Raw genomic sequence first — 25066 nt, forward strand, 5'->3', positions numbered from 1 at the left:
CACGGAGTCAGTGAGTTCTGAAATCCATAATGGCGCCGCTCAGGGGTTTTATCCTCTTCATTGACGAGAAAAAGGTTCTCTATGTGACCTCTATTTGCTCGGGTCTCTTGGCTCTGCCCAGCAGCTGTGTGTCTTTTGTGAAACATGATGGCAAAGCGCTGTCAGTCAGCCCTGTGCCATTTGAGGGGATCATTCCGCGAACCAGTGTCCACTGATCCAGGGGAACCACATGAGTCCTTCATTGTTATAAAAGTACCAGCTGTTACAAGTGATTAACATGCCCCATGATAGTCATTGTCCCCTCGCATTTCTGGCCCAACATTACATATCTTGCATAATATTATCTACTTAACTTGCATGTCCCTTCTCTCTAATCCTGGATATGTATTCTGATGGTGCTGCCATGTTCGACCAAAGGGTAAACCAGTGTTGCACTACACATAAAGATCAGATGCGATCAGATAGAGAACCTAGATGTGCATGAGCCAAGAAAACAGGAAAGCATCCTATAACTGAGCATGAAGAAGTATTTAAATATGCACAAAAAAGAAAAAAACTGTGTATAGATGCAGTTTGGTTCCTTTTTCTGTGAGAGCTGTTTATTACCTGAGCACTCAGGCATGTTGCCGGTCCAGGTGCCGTTTACGGTGCAGTGTCGGGAGAGCAGGCCGGTGGAGTAATACCCATCCCTGCAAGCGTAAGTGATGGATCTGGAAAACGTCAGGCCGTCGTGGATCAGGATCTGGGCGTTCCGTGGAGTTCCCGGGTTTCCGCAGGAGATCACTGAAAAAAGGAAAAGAGACGGCAACAGAAAAGGATGAGGAAATATATATTTACAGACTAAAGGCTCATTCGTTTTACCTTTACTTTCCAAAAGAGATATGTCCATTTCAAAGGATGTAACTGTCACCTTTACATACTTCCATGTGTCTTTTACGTTGGCATGGTTGTTTAGCAAAATATCCACTAGAGGAAAGCGCAAAAGTCAAAAAGTAACATCATGTTTCAACTCGTTTTACGCCATTGTGGAAATTTCTTCCTCGTGTCCTTTGGTCGTCTCAGTTGAACTATTGGGTACACAGCATAATGAGCCTGAAAGGGATAGTTCATGATAGTAATGAGTGAATTTTCATTCCTGGGTGAACTATCCCTTTAAGTCCCTAATGACCAGTTCGAACTGTTCTCATTTCACTTCTTTTATCCATTCACTTATCTCTATATTAAACCTGTCTTTCTCACAACATTAAGCCCTAAACCATCAAATTACATTTTTGCACCTAGCACCCATCACGCATAACTTCTGATCAGAGATCACTAAAGGCAATAAACCACCAATATATATCTTGTATCGTTCTTCTGAGTGTATTTGACAAATCACAAAGTTTTAGTTTTCTAAAAGGGCCCTTTATCCCATGTTATTTAGAGTTTTATATTGCTATTAATATGCATTTTGGTATGACTCCCTTAAGCTAAGAAAAATATGGGTTGATATTCTACTATATAACTTATACTCCACGTCTCTGCTTTCCTTCCGTTCCACCCAAACAGCCCCTTCCCCACATTCCCCCGCGTCCTACTTCACAAGTAACTCCACTTTGATGGACACATCCTCTGCTCAGAAAACATCCCACAGTGTCTGTCCGTCCGCCACTGATGGTTCTGTTCATTACAGTCTCCAGCTTGCCCTGGGCCCTCAGAGACCCGTGGGCATCGCCCCGCCGTAATGACCAGATGTGGCCTGGCCCCTTGAAGTCTGTGCCAACCGAGAACAGGTGGGCAACCTTGGCTGGAAGGCACAGCGCACGCCACAGAGGGAAGGAGACGGAGCGAGGCCGGGGAGAGAGGTGGTGCTGGAGTGAGAGGAAGGGGTTATTTGCGTGTGCGTGCATGGGGTGCGCTGGGAGCACGAGTGAAAACTGCGTGGGAGACGGGACGGAGCTTCTAGAAATAACACTGCATACAATGAAGGAGAGAAAAGGGGCCATGCGTTCATTCAGAATGAGAAAAGGTCAGGAGAAGAATATAATATAATATCAGTGGTACATACTGTATAACTGGATGTAGGACGTGCCAGCTGGAAGGTGTAAAACTGCAGCTAAGTTTATGGCTGGTTTTTTATCATTTTAGTGTTGCTAGGTGATGAGTCAAAACCTGCTGTTCATGCAGTATAGCCTGACGTAATGAGAATGGAAAATAGAAAAGGAACTTGACTCTGTGAGGCAACAAAAATAGATCCTAAAAACGTGACAGCTGCAGAAATACTGTAAAAATAGAAAGCCATGCATACTGACAGCAAATTAATTGATTGTAATGTAAATCAGGCTAAATTTAAACACCTCAGAATAAAGAGTTTGTATAATTTTTGCTGCATAATCTTTACTTGAAACAAAAAGAAAAAAGAATTGTCCACCAGTTAGCATATCTAAAAAAGCAGCATCTAATTACTTGACAAATGACTGTGAATACAGTATTAAGCTTAAAATGTGCAGTTCAGGGACGGATTCTGTTCAGATCAGCTCGCTAGTAAAAGACAAGCAAGCACACATTCAAAACATTTACTTATGAGGGAAATTATTTGGGTGTCTACTAACCCATAATTAACCACTCCCACTGCATTGGTTGTGGTTAAACTTCTGTGCACTGTTACGCACCAACAATTAATGACGGTACAAGTTTGACTAGTGCATACATACATTTTTGTCTTTTTTTAAAAGGCATTTCTGCTTTTTTAGTTTTCACAACTTGTAATGATTATGATAATGTTATTCATTTTTATCTACTTGCTGTTTTTTGTAATCCCACAAGGTATCGTTGAACATTGTTGAAAGCTCTATACACATAAAATGAAAACAAATATTTTTGTTTTTATTTTTCATTTTGCCTTTACTGACCAAACACTAAAGGTGAAATGGGGAGAGGACATGGGGAAAGACATGCAGCAAATGGCTGGAGCGATCCAGGCTGACATGTTTCCTTGGTATCCAGGACACTCACTCTGTACCTCTGTGGAGTCAAAAGGGTTTGACTCCACAAGTGACAGATGGAACTTTGAAGCTGCACCTCGGAGATCAGCTCCCTTTTCACCACAAATTAGTGGATACTGCACCAATCAGCCTCTTGATTTGGTCTCACCATCACCTCACATGATCCCAACATTTATACAACCCTGTCTGTGAAAAATCACAGTGAATCCACTCAACTTACAACCAAGTTTGCACACAAGGCTCCCACTTACATTATATAAGGATCAAATAGCCAGGAAGCATTACTCTCATTGCCACTTATTCCAAAAGCTACTACTGCAAGACATGATAGTTGAAAGACATGTAGACGACACCTAGGCAAGGCCGAAATCCATGATTACTCTCCTTCCAAGCACTCTGGCACAAACATTCCTGTAAATGCTGAATAATCCTGCTGTATAAAGAGTGTGCATGACTTTTCTTTTCTTTTTTACATTAGAGTCCTCCACCCCCTCTCCACTCCTTACCATGACACTCAGGTTGGGTTCCCACCCAGCTTCCATTGGCCAGACAGGTTCTCTCCGGGGAACCCTTCAGCATGTAGCCGGGCTCGCAGCTGAAGCGTACGGCACTTCCCACCGTGAACTCTTCTCCCAGACGGATACCATGCACGGGAACACCTGGATCTCCACACAGCCCCGTGGACTCTCCTGAAACAGCGCGAAGAACATGTATTCATGAATGGGAAAAAATGTAGCAAGAAAAAAGGTGCATTCTTTGTGACAGTATGAGAATATCACTCCTGTGCAGAACAGCACAGGCACTCCTGCATGAGTGATGTTTACATATTAAACACAATGATAGAAGAGTAACCCAGACCCCCTCCAAACCAATTGCCTCCCAAAGTTATACCCCTCTACCTCGGTAAGGAGCGATTAGCTCAGCAAATACATCAAGTTTCATTATGCCTATTTGTTCAACCAGCAGAAAATATGCAATACGATTCATCGACCCGCCATATTTTGTGCTTAGGTACATAATTCCTTGTCCTGAATTGAAAACACTCAGAGACTGTTTAGTGCGGCTGTGCACCGCTCTCACCAAGAAGCTGGTCAACATCACTTTAATAGCGCTTAGCTAAGAAAGTCGGGCAAATCTTTATAAAGATGTTGTGTTTATTGCCCGTTGAAAGAACACTAGCAATCCCCTGGATATATATGAGTGTCATGAATTGTGACATTAAACTGTCAGCATGCTGGTTTATTGTCACACGGCTTGTGGGACTGTGCGCACGCTCCGGTTGGTGTGTCCCTGTCACATCTTCGTGAATGTGGTCGTATTTGTGGACTCGCGTGTCTGGACGACCCCAGGGCCTTTTGCATGGGGATAAGATATACTAGGAACCTTGAAGTGAATCGCTCTACGGGGAGGGGAAGTATGTGGACTGATGACTGCGATGTTATAGTGCTTCATAACCCAGCGGAGGTGTGGACATCCCTGCTCCTCAGTCAAATAAGACGAGATTAAAGCAGTTTTATGGGGGGACACTGTTTTTGCCCTTGAGGTCTGTGGAGCAGACAGGCAGCTCCGTCTTTGGTCCACCTACTTTGCTCATTACCTGCTAACAGCTGCCACACAAACAGTTTATTTTCTTGGCCTGGCGTAACGAGATCATCGGTGTGACTGGGAGGCGATATTACAACTGACTTGAGTAAGTGTTAAAGGCAGACGGGGAGAGAGGACGACAAGCTGGGCTGTGCAGGACATTGCTCCAAATATTAACAACCCGAAGCTGTTTGTTCACAAAATAGGGATTTGTTTACGGGTTATTTTCCCCTTTATTGATCCAAACCCTCAGTCAGTCAATCTGGGTGTAGTTTTCCGTACCAGAGCAGTGTGGCGGCGAGCCGCTCCACTGGCCGTCCAGCTGGCACATTCGCGTTGTGTTGCCGATGACGGTGCGCTGGCCGATGCAGCTGTACCGGATGACTGAGCCTACTGTCCGACGGTCGCCGGAGATCTGGGCGTAAGGTGGCATGCTGGGGCGGTCACACAGCACCACTGTCCAATCAGAGAAGAGAGACGAGAGGAAGTGGAGGTGAGGATGTGAAAAAGTTAAGTAAGAAACATAAATTGTTTATAGCATTTTAGCACAATTACAGTGTATTGATGTTACATTGGATTTGTTAGAATTAAAGTATTTTACAAAAACATTATTTTGAGACCATTACTAAATCAAACTGAGACTGAAAATGTTGTAAAAGGAAAACAATATTTCCTACTCTAATAGAACTTAACCCAGCAGGAGAGGTACATTTATTTGATCCATCATTTAGTGACTTAGGGCCGATTAATGCTTCTGCGTCAAAGCAACGCCGTAGGTACACACACGCAGCCTAAGCACGGGGCTTCAGAAGTCGAGGTACTCACACAGGCACTTGGGAAGGGAGCGGTCCCACGTTCCGTCCCCCTGACAGGAGATGGAGCTGGTGCCCAGCAGGTAGTAGCCTGGGTTGCAGCGGTACGACACCGTGGTCTGGAAGCTGTAGCGATGCGGCCCGCTGGACAGCACCTGCCTCACGCTGTTGTCTACGTGGCCCGGCTCCGTGCAGTTCACAACTGAAGAGAGGGGATGCAGGGTAGGTGAAAAGAAAGAGACAAAGAGAAAAAAAAGGCATCTTGTGTCAGCATTTAAGGTTCAATATAATAAATTATATGAATTTTCTTTTTGGTCAAAGACTTGTTGTTCTGACCCTTTTTTAAACTATGATGTAGATAAATGTCTCACACACACATATGGGAACACGCCCCAAATTATAGGCAATTTTTCTCTTGCATTTACTCTCGTGTGTCTGTTAATTTCCTGATCTACTACTTCCACCCATCCAGAATCCATCCATCCACCCCAAATGAAGTAGGAGGCAGACTCCGGAAATAAACATTTGCTTCATTAGAGCCAGTCTCCTGCTGGCCGCAGTGGTGCAGAGATGGTGATGGATGGAGAGCTCACAGGAGAAGAGGCACCATGTCAGTTTAGCACCAGATGGGGAGAGTTAGGGAAGACGAGGATGAGGGATGAGTGAGGAGCGAGGGACAGCGAGGGGCGGGTGTGTGTTACAGAGTTAGAGGCGAAGAGACCCTGATGGCGCAGAATATATTAAAATTCATGACAGAATGTCAGGCTGTGGCTGCTACCAGCGCCGATCCGTCTCGAGTGTCTCAGATCCGGGAGACGCGAAACAAAAAAACCTTACATTGGCTCGATTAAGTCAGAGCGCAATGAATTACAGTTACTGCTCAGTCTTTTTCTATATTGTAACAGCAACAAATAAATGTGTACGATGATGCCAAAACTCTAATGGCTTCTAAAACCGTGTCTGAGAGTGCCCACGCAGCCATTTTGCCCCAGTTTGCCTCGCCAGTCTTGCCACCCCCCCCCTCCTCGAGTGTGCCTTTGCCAATGCCAAAAGGAACCCATTGTATGCTAATGTGCCTAAAAGCTCTCTCGTTCCATGCTCCCAAGCAGGCCAGCGCAGCTAAATCACCCCCCCAAATACCTATTATAATGTATTCCTTCCAGTAGAGAGCTGACCCGTGGTGCCATCATTTACAACTCACTGCATAATAACACCATAAAAGCGCATTTGAAGTAGTGGAGCTGCTTCAGCACGAGACTTTCCGAGCTCGGAGTTCAGCTTTGAATGAATGTGCTCTGGCGGCGCGGGCTCAGAAGGGATCCAACAGTCATCTCAAACAACTGACCTTCTGGTAAAAAAAAAAATGTTGTGCGCGGCCCAGTGGGCAGCGAGAGAGAGGAAGCGAGGGGACGAAAGGGAAAGAGAGAAACAACAGTGAGAGGCGCAGAAGGGGCTGAGGGTAATTCATCTCTGCTCCGCTCAGAAGTGGGGACCCCGGTCGCCCTCTCCTCCTCCTGGTCTCCTGCCAAGAGACGGCCCTGTAAGTGGGGTGTCTGAGGGTGTATTTTCCCCCTGTCCTGTGTCTCTTACCTTTTATCGCTGGAAGACAAATAAACACACTCAAGTCGTCCAAACAGGGTGTTGCTGTGGCTCTGTGACTCAGATTGCTAGTGATTAGGGGGGGGATAGGGGACTGGCCCCGGCTGGTGGTACTCTCTCCTGCTTCCCTGCATTATTGATGGAGCCTACAGACTCTTGTAGTTAAAATCTAGACGGCAGAAATCATTACCTTTCTCTGATTGACTCCTGCCCTGGCCTCACCTCTCTTCCTGCCGCCTGTATCCATCCACTCTAAGAGAGGAGCCGACGGTTGAGCTTAGCCGAGGCGAAGGTGAGATGGATGAGGCAGACGCCGTCAGAGCGCTTCGAGTTCTCCACTCGGGGGGGGAGCAAGAACGTGGCAGACAAGGAGCGCGCGATTCACCAAATATGTCTCGCGTGCTGTAATTAAGGTGATAAATCTGATTGAGGATAAGACTTCTAAGCTACTTATGTCTCCACATCAACCGGAGAGGATAATGTGGCATCAAAACAGATGCCCACACCCACCCACACAGAGAGAGCACATCGAGTCTCCAGCGAAAATGCATCCAAGAGTCAGCATCTGCACGGAAACGACGGCCAATGCTAATACGATGTTACTACTAGAGCGTGGAGATTTAAGGCGTATGTCTGGGAGAAAATCTCCCTGCTTTATGCATGCAGCCGCCACTGAGGAAGGATTCCTGGGAGACTCGTGACCTCCTCATCCTCACGTCTGGAAAGAAAAAAAAGCCAAATCCTTTCTCTCCTCATTTAAAACAAAAATTATAAGTCAACCCGTCACTGGTTCTGCCACCGCCTTGTCACATTCGTGGGCCCGTCCTTGCGAGCGGCCCCCTTTTTCTGTGCCTGTCATGAAGCCTTCAGTTGGTGGGGACAGACGTGGATTTGTTGCTTGTCGCAAAAATAACACCGCCAAATTAAAAAAAGTCCTTGCTCTGCGTGTTCAAAGCGGAGCAGGGTACTTCTTATTCTGAGCAAAAGACAAGAACGCGAGTCTCCCAAGAATCCTGTGATTGTTTTTTGGCCGCGTCTGCATAGTTATTAACCAAGTGTGTTTCCTTGACAGACAGGTGAGCCTCAGAGGCAAAGAGGAAATAACATCACATGTAAATATTATCTGGAACCTCCAAGGACAGTGAGCTTGAGACAGTGGTAATTAAAAAAATCCATGCTTTTTTTCCATTTCAATTTCCCCTTCCTAATATGTTTCTTTCAAACTCTTGCTCCCTCTGGGCGTCCGTGCGCTTCATCTCTGCGCTGCCCGTGATTGGGGTCGTTTGTGGTCAAAGAAAGGTTTGACCTTGTACCACACAATAGGTAATTTAATACCTGCCCAAAAATAAATGGGAGAGAATACAAAAAGAGAGCCGTACTCCCACAGGCAAGTATATGGAAATGAGCACACGTTTTTAAAAAAAAAATGCTCCGACTCTGCATTTGGTGACAGAGCTGGTGTCATTGGCTTATTTAGCTCCCACACATCATAGCAACGACTTAAGAGTTGCTCTGTTCTGTCTATACGTTGCTGACGTAGCTGCACTGTGATCACAGGTGTCACGATCCATCGTCTCCTGCCTCGCTCCACTTCATCCCAGTTGCCTGACTGTCGGATCCACCTCCTCACCCACAAACACCTGTTCCCTCATTTTCACAGCCATTTCCAGCAGCTTCGAGCCAGATTGTCTGCTTACATCCCAGTGTGTTTTCCCATTCCCCCGGCGCCTGCATGTTTCTGTACCCGCCTGCCTGAGAGTCCGTCCATTTGTCTGTGAGTCTAGTCTGCTTCAAGTAAAGTTCAGTCACTGAACCTGCCGACCAGTTTCTGCCCCGTTTGTGCTGCTGCCCTCAGCTGTGACAGAAGGATCTGTGGGCCGAGCAGACCTTTATGTTTTTCTGCAGAGGAACTTAATGAAGTGACGCCGCCCATATGCATGGTCTTCAACTCTTCTGCCAATAAGCCCTCCAGCATGTAGCAGGAAAAATGCAGCTCTGGCATTGGCACAGAATCTTGTGTTGTCTAAAGTCTTGGATGATGAAGAGTCCTTGCCGTCGCAGATTTTGTGGCCTCGGCAACCGCAGTGCTCGCTTCCTCCCGTTCCGGTACATCAACTCTGCCTGCATCCCAGTTGGCTAAAGAGTTTTCTGATAAATTGATGTCTCTCTCTCTCTCTCCCTCCCACCCTCACACACACAATTTCGTTTTCTGAATTCGCTTCTTCGTTACTACAACAAGGGCAAAGCAACACTCCCCTCTGAGCATGGTGGAAATCTACGTGTAACCACAGTTGATAGTGTCAACTGGACCCACTGGTAAACAGCATCTTGCATCTGTCCTGGGACTTTGCAGTTATTCTTCCCGTTAATCCGTAGCCATTAGGGTGCTCCAGAAATTAAATGTGCGTTGACTGCTGTACTTGACACTTACTTTTACACCTGGGGAGGGTGTTGCTCCACTGCCCGTTGCCCTGGCAGGCAGATTTTACCGCCCCCTGCAGAACATATCCAGTGTTGCAGACAAAGCGCACAGCATCATTCAAGTTGAATTGGTTTCCCTGGGTCAGGCCGAAGATAGGGTTGCCAGGATGCCCACATGTAATGGCTGGTAAAATTCAAAGGAGAGAAGAGAAAAATCACGTTAGCGCATTTGCAGAGCAGTTTGAGGGATTTAGAAGTTTAATGTTAAACACCTGGATAAACAAAGCCCGGATTAGGTTAGTAACCGTCACGGAAATGCTGAACTAATTAGTGCAGACACTGAAATTGAATGATGATCCAAACCTGACAGGCATCAGGCTCCACCGTGGCTGAGCGTGTCATTATTTTCACCCCCGTGATTTGATTAATTGTGATTAATTTGATCTTTAGTCAAATTAACGTCTTGTGAAATGAACATTATCATAGAGAAATACTGTATTTTCTTTTTTAATAATGACCACATCTTTGAAAAAGTCATAGTAAAACACACTGGCTTCTATAGTTTAATTTATGCAGGAGCTTTGAAAAAAAAAAAAATCTTCAATAACCGAAATTAAGTAGTGATCAGTGCCAGATGGTTCAAGTCTAATTACACTAAAGTGGTCGTCCATGGCGATCTTAAAGTAGCCTGATTAAAGCATCCCTTGGTAATATCTGTACAAAACTATGATGTGCAAAGCTATTCAAGTGAGAAAAGTCATCAAGCTTTCAACTTTTTAAAACCAAACCTGTGCTCCAAATCGAAAAGACTCTCTGATTCCCACAGATAAGCTAGCTACTGAGCGTCATCACTGGGCACTTACGGACGCAGACGGGGGTGCGTCCTGACCAGCGGTGATCCTGTTCACAGATTCGCACCGACACCCCGATGAGACGAAATCCTGGATTGCACTGGTACACAACGCTGCCTCGATAGTTGTAGTTCTCTCCATTGATCTGCCCATTCACTATGGGCTCCGGGGAGCCACAATGCCCAGCTGTGGTTGAATGAAGAAAGAAACAGTCAAGGTCGGACAAAGGCGTTGAAACATTTTGAGGCAAACTACAGGACTTTTTTGGAGCTGAAGATCTTACCGAGACATTGGACCTGCGTTCCACTCCAAAGCCCGTTTGACAAACACTCTCGTACCCGGGAGCCCACCAAGGTATAACCTGTGTTGCAGGAGAAGATGGCCGTGGCTCCATACACAGTCAGCGTTCCGATCTTGTTGCCGTTCGGTGGAGTCCCAAGATCCCCGCAGGAGATGACTGAAATGGGAAAACATTATAATATGAATATTGCAAATCCCATGTGGTCCAAATAAAATCAGAAATAATCATTTGTCTTGTCTGGGAAATTATTTTGTTTTGCTTTCATCCATTTTATTTGGTTAGAAGATTCATGCCTGTTTAGTTATGTTTTCCCAATTTCACAGTGGAAATAAGATATGTTTGGATGCAATTAAATCTCGAGGCTGGTAAATTAATTTTTTGGCCGAGGATTTTCTATTTTTTTTAGAGCAAATGAGGGAGTTAATTCAAACAGCGTCAGGAAAAATTAGTCGACATGATTTGCAGTTTTCACTTACTGCCACAGACTGGGCGTGGATCTGGGTAGTTCCAGGTGCTGTTGGCTTGGCAGCGAATGACCCTTTGACCCCTGTAGTAATATCCTGGGTCACATATGAGCATCATAATGGCGTCGTATTGGTTTTGAGTTCCGTAGATCAGTCTCCATCTCCCATGCTCCACAGCGGAGTGGCCGATGTCGGGGCAAGTCACGGCTGAGGGTCAAAGGTCAAACCAAGATTATTAATTCAAATCTAGATTGATTTAATGCTGGTAACATTACGGTAGCAGTGAACCGATGAATATCTGGTTAGCTTGTCACAAACACACAACATTTTATTGATTTATTACTGGATAAGAGTGACAAACTAGTTTCAATCTTAAACCTGATGGGAATATTTGGAACTGAGGACAAGTTAAGAGATTGTAATAGTACCACCGATTGTGCAACTCAACAAACTGGTACAAAAAAAGGGGAAATACTCACGTATACATCTGGGTGGGGCCTCGATGGGGCTCCACCTCCCAAATTCCTGACAGATCACTGAGGTGGTGACCGGCCCGGCGAGCAGGAACCCCGGGTTACACTGGTAGGTGGCTCTGGCTCCGAGAGAGAAGTCCTGGCCAACGACGCTGCCATTGACCGGAGGCACTGGCATTCCACAGGACATGACTGGAAGGAAAGAGAAATATCCATCAGGAAGGGACGGCGAAGGAAATGCGGTCGGTGGAATGAGAACACAGGTAAGTATTTTCTAATAGCCATTGTTTTATGCAGAGTGCCCGGCTCACAACAGGCTCCCAGTGCAAACACGAGCCCAGGGCCAGCCTTGATGTGCGGTAAACATTAGCTCGGGCCGCCATCTGCACAATAGTAAACAATCGAGTCCAGCGAGACCACGTGCAAATTCATGTAGCGATTACACCTGCTGCGGACTTCGACCAGACATTGAATGGCTGCGCTGCCGCTCCCAGTTTTCACTCTCAGCTGACACTGTTGATGAGGCCGGCTGGAAACTAAACTCAGGCAGCAGAGATTTCATGTGTTTGGAATAAAAGAAGGAAAATCTGAAATTGAAAAACCGTGAATAGATGTGTTTTTTTTTTTTTACAATGCCTTTGACTTTATATGATTCAAGTTTACTTTCATATAAAAATACTTTCAAACTCTCAATCGATATTGTTGATTCTTGCGCAGCCACGAGGTAATAGCTGTGACCCATAAGACTGAAATAAACAGTTCAGCTCAGGTAAATCGCGCATCATTAATGTGATGCATTGTTGTCTTCAAAGCATTTTTTGAGGGATGGCGACGTGAGCTTCCTTCAAGCACGCCTCAGGCTGAAGGACTGTTGATGAAGGCGCACTCTCAGCTCACTTGAATCCCAAGTAAATGGATTTGCTCCCACTTTTTTTCAATTAAATTAAATCAGAAAGATGAAACTAACAAAATAAATTCGTCTACCAATTGCTTTGCATTTGAAATATGAAGTTAAAGTAAGGAAAATACATTATTGACTAGATTTTTAGCAACTACCACCCTCTCATCCCTTCTTCGTGACCTGCTGCTACGACGGCGCCCTCACCTTGGCACAGCGGCACTGGAGCGTTCCACTGGTAGATCCCCTGTGCGCTGCGGGTGCACGTGGCGCTGCTCTGGCCAATAAGCCGGAAGCCCTGGTCACAGGTGAAACGCAGTGTGCTGCCCAGCTTCGTGCCGGTCAGGCTGTGCATCGTGCCGTTCAGGGGGTTGCTTGGAGGGCTGCAGTAGGCCGCTGTGGAACAAATAAATAAAATAAATAGGGAGAGATATAAATAAACATATAATAATGGAATGCAACAGGCATAAAAACCAAGTAATGATGCAAGGTGTTGCTGAGGAGGTGAAGGATTAATGTGCCTTCAGTAGCACAGATTCCCACATCTCTTGTGCATCTGTCTTCTACGCCTGGCGTGGCAAAGGAGGATATGTATTAATACCAGCCCTACGAAACAATCTCTTTAAGGTACAAACTGCAGACGAGAGACAAGAGAAATTGATTAAAGCAAAGTAATGCTCTGCAAAGCGAAACAGGAGTTTGTCAGCAGCTAGCGGAGGAGGATCATAAAAGTGATGGATACATAATAACGGCAGCAAAGTATCTGTTTTTGTTTGCTGGCTAAATTGGCGGCTGCAATAATCGTTCATCATCCGAAATGGCGTGAGCAACAGGTCCCTGGTTTCCCAAAAAAAATGGAGAACGCTCGGGCCTAAATTGCATTTCTGCACATCTGTACAACAACACGGCGTGACTACACACATGCTGGAGACGGAGAGTTTCAGTAAGAGAACGCAGGGCAGTTCGAAAAAATATGTGATGGTAAAGTATGCAGCATTGTTGGATGGGAAGTGGACCATGGACACAAAAGATAACACGTTATCATTTACACTGAATTATTACGACCACGTTACATTTCTATAAAAATGCTAATTCCGACTCCCACTGCTCATATCTACTTACGAGAAATCCCTCACTTTCAAGTAAGTGGGAATTTTGAGCATCGCGCAGAGACAATCAGATAAAACTCCCTCACACTGAAGCCGTGACGATGGTGTAATATGCATTCTGCGTGCATGGGATGATGCTGCCTCACCTAAATCGCTCCGGCGAGTCGGAGAATTTGAGACTTTTCTAGAGAGCTTGCAGACGACTTAGTGGCACAGAAAGGTTTGACATTGAGGTTCACTAAGAAGCAGATGACACACAGCAGGTGTACTTTTGTGAAGCGCTGCATTCGAGTGTGAAAAGGTTGTCATCGCCACAATCATCAAGGGATGAATGTCCTCCTTGAAGCCTCCGCGAGTCAGGAATAGAACAAACCTGATGTTTAAATCAAATGATACTGAATCTGCTCCTCCTGTCAGTCACTGTGACTGGCGGCTCCTGAGCCAGCCCTCGAGTTCAGGTCTTCACTTCTTTCTGAGTCTAAACTCAAATTGCGGCTCTTTCTGTGTTCCTCGCTCTTTCCTTCTGCCTGATGCAGCTTGTCTCAGTGCAATCAGCCCTGCAGGCCAGAGGAACCAGATCACATGAGCAGGTGACTGCACTGGAATGGATAATAGAGAGGACGAGGGGGGGGAGAGTGGTGGATGTAGAGAAAGGGTGAGATTTAGGCATCGAGAGATAATGGTCAGGAAAATAGTGACAGATTGTTACAAGCGAGAGAGAAAAAGCAGTGGATGGAGAGAATGACGAGAAAACTGAGAAGGGGAGTTTTCCAGAAGAGAGGTTGGAGATGGAGGAGCGGCCCGTGGAGAGAAAAGATGGATTGATGAAGATCACAGCTGAATACATTGAATCTGCCGGCGCCATCTGTTTCTTCCCCCGCCTCCCGTCGAAGAAGGCAACTCCACACTGACCACGGCAACTCGTGGGTTCTCAGCCGTCACTTCGCCCGTCTGTCACTTCGCCCGCCGTGGCAAAATCCATCACGGTTTTAAAAAAAAGCAAGACAAAAAGAGGGCAGGGAAACGACAGAACATCCGGTTGGGGAGAGACAGAGCGCTCCACGGAGAGGAGGAGGAGAGAGAGACGATTAGTCAATCTGGCTGAGTGGTGTTGATACAGCACGGAGGGAGCCTTTTAAATATTTACACAGTCATAATTCATGGGCGAGTTATGCAGGTGTCGTATATACCAACAGATCTTTCACGGGAGCGGGACAAAACACAAAAAAATAATAAGAAACACCGCTCCGCTAATTCCCCCGGCCTGTGCCGCACAGCGAGGAGTGCCGCAGATGCTCGCCGCCCCCGCTAGGTTGTCATGGAGATGGTTCATATTTCGAGCTGGTTCAGCTGCAGACGGAAGCTCAAATGTTGGACTTGTTGACTCAGTAAACTATGAGATTGAATGTACAACATCGTCGAATAGCAACAAAGCCAAATATCAGTTCTTCAGTAAGTAGTGAAATCACTTTTTGCAAAGAAGTCCCACCTGAGTAGCGTATCCGGAAGCCTTTGTGGCTGGTGGTGTGATCGAAGGACCAGTGCAGGTAGACCTTGTTACTGGAGCTGGTGATGCTGAGCGGACTGGAGTAGTTGCCGCTGAGGGTGATGAGGAGGGTGCTCTGCCGGGACGGGCCTGCAGAACAAAATATGGAGAGAAACGTGAAAGATCCGAAGAAATCCAGCCGACAAAGTTTCATGACTTTGTGCAAAAGAAAAAAAAGGCACCAATGCTTTTAAAATTATATTACATTCTGTTACTACTACTTTTATTGGTTTTTATGTTATTTCTCAGACATTTTTTTTTTATTTGTGAAGCATTTTGTAAAATTGTTCTGGGAAGTACACATAAATAAACAACAACACAACAGATAATGAAAATGCTTTCTCTATTTGTGCAGATTTAATTAAAAAAAACACTTAATTATGACGTGAATCCAATTTTTTCGGACTTATTCGATTCAAGGGATGGTGCTAATCAAGATTTGTTTAGCTTCTCGCGGCTGGAGCGGACAGATTCTGCTTGGTAATTGGCTCAGCAGCCCCGAGGTGAGCAAACGCCTGCTCCCCTTCCACTCGGCACAAGATAAAAAAAAAGCACTAATCAGCAACAGCAGTGTATACGACCGCCATTTTCTCAGAGCAGCCTGGCAGAGTTGCTGACTGTGCCTCTAATCAAATGCAAATGTACAAGGCAGAGGGAGATGTTCTGTCACCATGAAAGGGGAGCTTGTGTGTGATTTTCCGTTAGTGGATGCCTTGTTAGCGATGGTAAATTCAGCTGTCGGGATCATTTTAGCCCATAATTGTGGATATTTGTGAATAAATGAGTCTTTGAACAGGGGATTATGGGGGGAAATGCCGCAGGGAGAGGCGGTCAATAGACTTCTGAGATCAGCAATGTCAGAAAAAAATAAACGGATCAGGGTGCCAATTAAAATTTATAGAAAGTTAAAAAAGCCAAATTAAAGATGACCCTGCTCAGCTAAACTGCACGAGACCGCATGTGACCGCATGTGACCGCATGGGCGCACGCTGACTTCAGTGACTCACCGTCGAAGATCTCGAGCTCGTCGAACTGACGGCTGGTCTGGAAGTGTTCAATGGTGAACGTGATGTTGTAGCCCGGTTCTACTTTGACCACCCAGGAGCAGGACTCAAAGTGGGGGAACCCGTTGCCCGGGGACTGGCTCATGATGACTCCCGTGGAAGCTGTGAGCACCTCGTTCATGGGACACGTCACTGGTGAGAGAAACGAAAAAAGAGTCAAAAAAGTTAATGATAGCCCATCTATTCCTGACATTATCTGACATTGGATGAGAGCTGATTTATACGTCTGTTAAACCAAATATATGCAGGTTTTCTTAAACGAGGGTGAAAACATGGACTCCTTTCCCATTGCCAGTAGAGAAGTTTGCCTTTCTGTTATTTTTTTCCTGGTGCCTCGTGTTCAACATCACAAATAATCCTGAGACTGAGGTGCTCTGTCACTTTGTTGACTTGCCAAATTGGCACGTTCACCCAGGTGTCACTTTTCCATCACTTCCGATCGGAGCCAGAGCCAATAAAATGTTTCTCTACGTCTACTGCAGAGTCATCAGACCTGGGAGTGGATTCTGATTGTAGCCATTGTTGACAGAAGTCAGATGTAATTAGCTACAGTGGGATTTTTGACCAGTGGAAAAGGGGCTATATGGAGACAAACAGCTATTCACTCTCACTTTTACACCTATTTCAGTAATACAGGCAATTTAGAGTCTCCAGTTAACTTAAGCTGTGGGAGGAAGATGAAAAAAACAGAAAGGTTTGAACCCACAGACTCCTTGCTGTGAGCTGACAGTGCTCCTGCCAACCACTGCACCACCGTGCCACACCGAGTTAAAAATAAAAATAATAATAATGATATAAATAACAATTTGAATTTCAGCAATACTGACTTGTTTGTTTTTCTTTGCTGATAACTTCTAATGGCTGTTTATTCTCTGTGGTGAATTGAGTTTACCTTGAGACACAAATTGGATTGCTTTTATCCATACTGCTGTTGGAGGGCGACTCAATGTGACTAAAAGCACAACTAAGCTAATTGTCATTCTGGTCCTGATGCGGGTGCAGGAAAGACAGATCCAGGCTACGTCAGTCCAGAAAGAAGGATAATATAACATCTATGTTACTGAATCGCCACGAGCCGGTGTCCCGTTGTCCCCCACCCCTGTGCTTGGTATTATATGTGGGACATCTGCGTTACATCCTTTAAGGTTTCATAGTGGTTTCAGTTTACACACACACTCCTGCATTGTTGCTGCAATGCTGTGAACTCGGCGTCTAAACTTGCCTGAGGGTTTTGCATATAGAGTGAGAAGCGATGTCCCGACACGCGAGGAAGCCGACGCTGCGACGACCACACAATACAAGTTTCCTGTTGTTTGTGTACCTCACTTAACGGGTAATGAGCACTGAAGAGACAGACCGTGAATAACGGTTTCCAGAGCAGCGAGAGATTCGCGTTTGTTTTTCTTATTCGATCACACAGTTAAATCAACACCCCCTAATTACAATTTTTAACAGAATACTGACCGATAACTGTAACCGTCAGGAGGGTAGGATGGAATGCAGGAGACCGTAAGATGCCACAAATGTGAATGAACGAGAAACGTCCTCCTGCCGAGCCGGAGAGACGCCACCACTCTTAGACGTACGCAATGCACGAATCCCACGGCCCCTGATTCCGACATTTTGACATTACGCAGAAAACCAGGAGAGCCGAACTCCATCAAGGCTGCCGACATTATTAAAATAATCAATATCCACAAAATGTTCTTATCTTCTATAAAAAGTTTGTGGATATTGATTTAAAAAAAAAAAAATCAATATAAACATTTATTAAGTTAAAACAGCCGTATCCCTACATAATAAACATTCATCTATAATATCTGTATATCTACACACAAGCACGTACAAACACAGACAGATGAACTTTAACCTTAAAGAGCACAGCCATGGAAATCTGAGTGGAGAGCCGCTTAAAGCTGTTCACTGTGCCACCAGTGAATTGATGTGACTATCACAGAGTGCTGGAATTAATTGTCAGCCGAGATAATGTTACTACGAATACTAGATATTCAGTTTCCCTCTCGTCGTGGGACAGGAGCTCACGCATGCCTAGGTCTAAAACAGTGTGTGTGTGTGTGTGTGTGTGTGGGGGGCTCTCTGGCTCTATTGGATTGAGCGGCCACTTCAAAGTGACTCAGGTGCTCTCTGCATGCTCATACATTATATGTGTGTGTGTGTGTTTGTCAACCAAAGGGTGGCAGACAAATTTCAAATGGATGCAAATGTCCTTGTTGTGTGTGCTGCAATTTGAACAGCCGAGCCTGTTCTGCCTCAGGGTATGGGGAGCTCTTGGTACTTGCAGCTCCTACAGTGGAGAAATATTGAGTCGCATTCTAGCAGTGGCTCCTTTGTGGGACAAATGTGTGAGTGCACGTGGGTGTATTTTGTGCGTGCATGGATACGATTGTGTGTCTGTGTTAGCAGACGGGGTGTAATACCTTCTTTCGGTGGGTTCATAGGGGGAAGACGTTATTAAATCCGCAGGAAAAAAGATTATGGCAGACAGCCTGGGTTAAACAGCCTTTGGTAAATAATTAGCATTTGTTTTACCTCGCTTGCTGCATCAAGGGGTGTGCGGGGGTTTGTTGCCTCGGGAAAGCTCAGATAATGTCAGGTGAGATGTCACCGACAGTAAGGCGTGTTAAAATGACTTCAAAAATATGTTCCTGTCAAAGCTGAACCAAACGTTACCACTAAAGGACAAAACAACCACGTAGTATCTGCAAAGCTGTTTTGTCACACTTTCATATTGTGTCTTTTTATAAAAGCAAACAAACTAGTGTGCTGACTCAAAACACACAAAGTGGGAATTGAAGTTTATGGTAGGAACAACATCTCAGAAGTGGATTTCCGACATGAACTCTGGAAAATCTTCCAAAAACCCGGTCCAGGCATTTTCTGGATTTCACATATGCAGAAGTCAGATGGAGATTGTTCGGGTCAGACGTATTGAATGACAACAGTAAAATTTAGGTGAGAGGCACCTGGGTAGAGCATGCAGGAGCCAAAACATACCATATAAATTGTTTTGTTGTTTTTGTTTACAGCACATCGGTGTCAGCCCTTTTCACCCAAATCTCTCCAATCTCATTGTCTTTTAAAGTTGACTTCCTCGTGTGCATTCTCTACGTGTATGAAACCTCTTTTACATCCTGAGATATTTGTATTCTTTCAGTTTCGTATCCGGTACATGTTATAAATGTGATGGACTTTAGAAATTGCTTGGTGGACTTGCTTTCGGACACTTTCCTGCTGTATTCTCACGGCAAAGTTCCGCAAAATGTCGGGAGCACCGGATTCGGACATTCACATCCTCACATACATAATTTCAGGAAAACTTTCGAGAATGTCTGAAAGCAGGTAGAGATTCCAATTTCAGCAGCATGAACAACAGCACAGTAGCATGTGGCATCCTTGTGTTGCATAGGATGTTGAAATTGGAGATCGACAAAGTATTTCTTACATCGAGCTTTGGAATAAAAGTGACAGTAATCTCCTTCGATCCGAGACTTACGGAAGACATTCAGCCAGTTTGTGAAATCACTCACAACCTCGGGCACCTCGGCGGATGTGAGGCAAAAGGTCTAAATCCATCACCGATAGTGAAACAGATTTTGCCTGGAAGCAGCAAATAAAATCTAAGAGTGAAGTTCATTAAACGATCAATTCTCGGGAGGACGAGATGTGTGTTGTCGATGACCTTTCACGGAGCTCCGACGTGTCTTCAAAACTGCCTTCAGCTTGTCTGGGGGCCGATTAAAAGAGACAGGCAGGAGGGCTCTTATCAATAGGCAAGCTACTTATTAAACTAATCCACTTTGAAATGAAGCGTCAGTTGTGTTTGGCTGTAAACAAAAGGGTACGAGGGGACAAATCCGACATCTGGAAAAAAAAAGGCAGCTCGCAGCACACGAGGTGAGATGAGCAGTGATAGGGGCTCAAAATGAAATTTCCCTTTAATAAGACGGGGGGCGGAATAAACGGGGCCGGAGGAATGGCAATCTGCGAGACGTCCTCTCTGTTTGTACAGAAAATTGCTGGTGATATGTAACAGCTTCCCGGTGGAAAACAAATGCATCGGAAGGCTTCCACGCAAACGAGCGCAGACGCGCACACATGTGCAGCCCTTCGCATTCGTGCTCCCCGGCAAACAAAGTGTGCACGTGTGCATGTACACATCCACAGGCTGTACAGTTTTGCAGTATTGTCAATTTAGTGTGTGTTTAATTAGCATAAGCAAAGGAGCAATAACTAGCTGACTGAAGGGGGCGGGCCACGACTAAAGCCTTAGCGTGGATCAGGAACTAACCACTCTAAGAAGTCAGGGATGACAATGGAGATTTTAAAAAAAAGGGGGCAGCACTAATCCATTCTGTCGGATGAAAGGAAGTTGCGGGGGCAAAAAAAAAGAGCAAAAAATGTAGAGAACAAATAAAAGAGAGCTAGCCGGAGAGGCGAGGGAGAAGAAGGAACCGAGTGGGGAAACTAATGTGATGGGTGATTATGCAGGTTTTAACCAGAAATCTGTCTGGGGGATAAACTCGGGGAATTTGGATCATCAGGAGTCATTGTGTTTTATTAATGAATTCATGCAACACTTTCTACCGATGCCGCCGCTGCCGTGTGTGCATGTGTGATGCCGGAGCTCCCTGCAGTCCCAGCAGGCGGCAGATGTAGTTAAGGGCTGTGGGTCCAATACGATCCTGTTTAATCAAATGTTCTATATGAATCAACCGGTGGCTCCGATGGCAGGAAACACCACTGAGGCTAAATCCATTTGCCATTGTGACTAAATGAAATAAAGAAAACAAGTGTGTGTGTCTGTTTGTACGATGTGTGTGTGTGTGTGTGTGTGTGTGTGTGTGTGTGTGTGTGTGTGTGGTGGTGGATTTTATGTCTCTGCCTGCAGGTCGGTTTCTAGAGAAAAGTGGGGAAAGACGGAGACTGAGACAGATTTGGATATTGATTGACACCCGTGCGTTCAAGTGTGTGAGAATACACCGCGGCGTGTTTTGAAGCGAGAGAGGGACCGAATAAAAGAGAACAGAGGGGGGGAATAAAAATGTTACGTAAGAGCAGGAGCCTGACGCGAGCGGGGATGGAAGAAGCGGCGGGGGAGCAAGGGAGGGAGGGAGGAGGAGGGGAGTGCAGACGGAGGGGAATGCAGAGGATGAGAGGGGGATGCTGGCGCTGAGGGTTGGGGGCGAGCGAACACTGCAGAGCCCGGCTCCGGTGCTGCCTGGAAGAGGATCGCAATGACAAACCGCCGCGCAACCCACACACAAGGTTGACCGGGCGTTTATGTCTAGACTGTACATGCATGGTTGTGCCACTGTGTGTGTGTGTGGGGGGCAGCCTGACGTGCAGCGAGGGTTGTGCTTGTCAGAGCAAGAAGTGGCGATTTGATCGGTGCAGCTGCAGCCGCCACGTCCCCTGCATTTCAATGAGCTGTACACATCTTCACTCCAACCCCCTCCTCAGTCTCTTCCCGTCTCTCGCCCCCCTCGCTTTTTAACTCCTGTCCCGCTCTCTCTTAGTCGCCATCCTTCTGCTCAATTAGCAGTCTCTCTTTCATTCTCCTCCACCATGTGCTTTAAGTTTCTCTCTCTCCATCAAGAATCCTTTATCTTTGACCCTCCTCTCTCTCCCTCTCCTCTCCGTTTACACTCTGTACCTTGACTTTCCTCTCCCTCACAACTTCCCCCAGCTTCTGTCGAGTGAGGCTCTCCTCTTCATCAAGCTGCTCTGTGTCCCGGTGCGAGAAAAAGTGACAGGTTTGCAGGTAGGAGTTTTTTTCCGCTGGAGCTGGAACTGTTTGTGCCCAGTCTCCCAGCACAAGGGGAACCATTAACAGGGAAGACGAGCGCTGAGCATTGGTGTAGATTTGCAAAGGGAATGCAGAAGTGGGAAATAACTAGTAAAAGTACTTTACTCAAGTATTCTAGCATTTTATCACAAATGTCTGTATTTTCTACTCCTTACATTGGAAGAAAGTGAAAAATAAGACCAACAAAACGTTTCCCATCCCTGGTCATTATATATCTTTTTTTGTATTATTTGAAGTAAGAGTGGTTTAATTTAAATAGATCTCAAACTACATGATGAATGTGACATGAGTTTCAGTTTGCACGGATACAGTCGGTAGGACTGGCCTTCAGAGGGCTACGTTTTACTTTTATACTTTGAGTACATTTCATAGACTGTACTTTTATACTTTTACTCCAGTAAAGAAGTTGAATCAGTACTTATACTTAAGTTGTCTTGAACATGAGTATCTGAACTTCTACTCAAGTAAAGAACGTGTGCACTTTTGCCACCTATGCAGAAAAAGCATTCGACTGTCACTCACTGCCATTAAAATTCATATTTCTATAAATGCTAACAAATTCTCAATCGAAACTTTCACTTGCTCATGTTCAGATGCAAATATCTGCAGTTACAGTCGAAGCAGTCAAAAGGCAAACCTTTGCATACACAGGATTTTCCTTGCTCATTGTTTTTTCTTCCTGACTTGAATTATGACACTGCCAGGCTCCGCTCTGCCTCTCACTGGGTGGCCTGGGTACTTTGTTCCACATCTTCATTATTGGCCTATTCATAGATCCTCTTCCCCTCTCATTGCCCTCCTTCTTTCGCCTAACTCCTTTTTATCTCTGCTCTTTCTTCATCTCACGCTGAGAGCATTTGCATATTTTTCCTATTTAGCACTCAGAATTATCAAACTTTGCCAACTCCTCCTCATCTACCGCAAAAAACCCACAAACAGAGGGAGGCACATAAAATGACAACGGCAAAGCGAAATGGAGGAGGAGGAGAAGAGGGGGGGAGAAGCAGAAGGCATTTCAGAAACTTTGAAGCAGAAAACAACGTAGAGACCCCTTTATGCACCCACTTTCTCGCCCAGAGGAGAAGCATTGCACACGACATTCAGTGTTATGAGGATGTGTTGGGAACACCGCACTCATTAAGTCCTCTGGGACGATGATATCTCGGCATGCGGAGAGCACCGCGGCAGCCACCCTCAGCCTCGTGGGAATGAAGTATCATCCACGGAGATAGGAAGTGCTACCAAACTGATTTGTGGCAGCTGCTTCATGACTACAGGCGGAAAAAAGTCCCCACGGGAGGCAGATCAAAAAAAGAAAAAAAAAAGAAACTGCGACTAGAGTCTGTGATTAGATCAAAAATGATAGTGGCTACTTACAACCCTGCTGGAAATAAACAGATGAAGGGGATGTGTCACCTGTGCTGTGATGTATATGTGAAACATCATGACTTAGTGGTACCCTCTGATAAGATGACGGCATCTCAAGAGGCCTATTCTGCAAACAAAAAGCATTTATCCACTATGATGGGTCGTAATGTGCAGCTTAGAGAAGAAAGTGTTACTGTTTTTCAAGATCTAACTGTGCGACTTAAGGTGGAAATCTTTTCTTATATTTTTACATGCATCCATTCATCCAGGGGCCAATCCCAGCGGAGCGAGAGGTGCAGTACACCCTGGACAGGTTGCCAGCCCATTACTGGGTCAACATGCAAACACCCATTCACACCTACAGTCAACAGAGTCTCCGAGTGACCTAACCCCAGTCTGCAGAGATATCGGAGAAAACCCCTGCAGACATGGGGGGAACATGCAAATGACATTTTACAACTTTACATTCTGTTTTCATACTGGTGCAAATTCATCCCCACTGGAAATATTCTGCAAGAGAGACGACACAGACCCACACTATTACTGTGTCAGTTACATTCTGCACCATTATGTTGTTGGGTCTAAATGGGCGTCAGTGGAGTTGGAGTGAAGACCAGGTGTCAACCAAGCCAAGAAGTTTGAAACCAAATTAAACCAGTAAAACAAAAACAATGTTTTCTCAATGTTTTAGTGTCTTTATGATCAAAAAAGATCTGAACTTAAATTGTCTTTACATGATGTCTAAAGGTGAATAATCTTTTAATTATTTACCATGTCGCATGAGCTAAAATCCCCAAAGTGAAGCCAAAGTGTCCTAATAGTCAGCTGAAGGCTGCTGAGGAGGTCATGAAACCCGCCTCCTCCATATTGGTGGACGGGACATAGACTAAATTATAAACATAGACTGACTCGCAATTGGTCGTGCACACATATCAGCCGGACGTTGCAAATGCACAAGATGGCAGCGTTCATGTCTGGGATATTTGGGCTTCAGGATGTGGAGACGCGTCATCCATCTTTATATTCAGTCGATGGTGTGAACAGGGTCTCTTGGATACGTTTATCTCAACTTCTCAAGCCTCAGGAGCTTCACTCACCATCACACGAGGGCGGAGGCCCCTCAAACTCCAAGTAGGTCCCCAACCGGCAGGTCAGGATGCTGTTTCCGCTCAACTGGTAGCCTGGAAGACATCTGTAGCGCACTATGTCACCTGAAGGGGGAGATGGAGGAGAATGAGGTAGATTCAATGACAAGTCAGACACGGTGGCAACAAGCCAACATTTCTTGAGAACTAATCATGATCCATTGTGTGTCGGTGAAAGAGAAAGTTAACGGTGGAGAAAAGTACCACAATAAATCCCCAGTGGGAGTCCAATAGATGAAACACTATGTCTGTGTCATTGCCTTTGTGTCTCTGAATGATAATGAGTCAAGGATGCATGCAAATAAACAGATAAGGAGAATTAATCTCCATTGTCTTCCACAGGTGAGAATGAAAGCACTTGCCCCAAATCCCTGTAGCATTCTGATTATTTTGCCAGAACCCTTCATTTATATACAGCTGCCTCAACTCCGTGGGTGATGTAGCCTTGGGTGTGCATTCAAACCCACTGGCTTATGGGATGTGTAGTGAAGTTGGGGCAAGGGGAACCTGTCGAAGCTGGAAGGTGAGGTGACAGCCGGATTAACTATTCAGAACGCTGCAATTCCACGGGTCAGGATTGGACCGGCGTCTCTTACAACAAAAATCAACTGAGCCTTGAC

General features: G+C 45.5%; 1 protein-coding gene across 1 annotated transcript in view; it reads right to left on the reverse strand.

The window, feature by feature from the left end:
* The window catches only part of csmd2 (CUB and Sushi multiple domains 2), a 247752-nt gene that overhangs the window by 21609 nt on the left and 201077 nt on the right, over positions 1-25066 (reverse strand). Inside the window, exons 48-60 of the mRNA XM_047344263.1 lie at positions 24399-24512; positions 16050-16238; positions 14986-15132; positions 12595-12783; positions 11496-11681; positions 11029-11223; positions 10535-10708; positions 10264-10437; positions 9411-9584; positions 5394-5582; positions 4851-5024; positions 3491-3673; positions 607-783 (exon numbers count right to left, since the gene is read on the reverse strand). Of these exons, the coding sequence (XP_047200219.1) occupies positions 607-783; positions 3491-3673; positions 4851-5024; positions 5394-5582; positions 9411-9584; positions 10264-10437; positions 10535-10708; positions 11029-11223; positions 11496-11681; positions 12595-12783; positions 14986-15132; positions 16050-16238; positions 24399-24512 (2265 nt within the window). The remainder of the gene's footprint in view (positions 1-606; positions 784-3490; positions 3674-4850; positions 5025-5393; positions 5583-9410; positions 9585-10263; positions 10438-10534; positions 10709-11028; positions 11224-11495; positions 11682-12594; positions 12784-14985; positions 15133-16049; positions 16239-24398; positions 24513-25066) is intronic.

This window comes from Hippoglossus stenolepis, chromosome 17 (genome assembly GCF_022539355.2).
Source record: "Hippoglossus stenolepis isolate QCI-W04-F060 chromosome 17, HSTE1.2, whole genome shotgun sequence".
NCBI lineage: Eukaryota > Metazoa > Chordata > Actinopteri > Pleuronectiformes > Pleuronectidae > Hippoglossus > Hippoglossus stenolepis.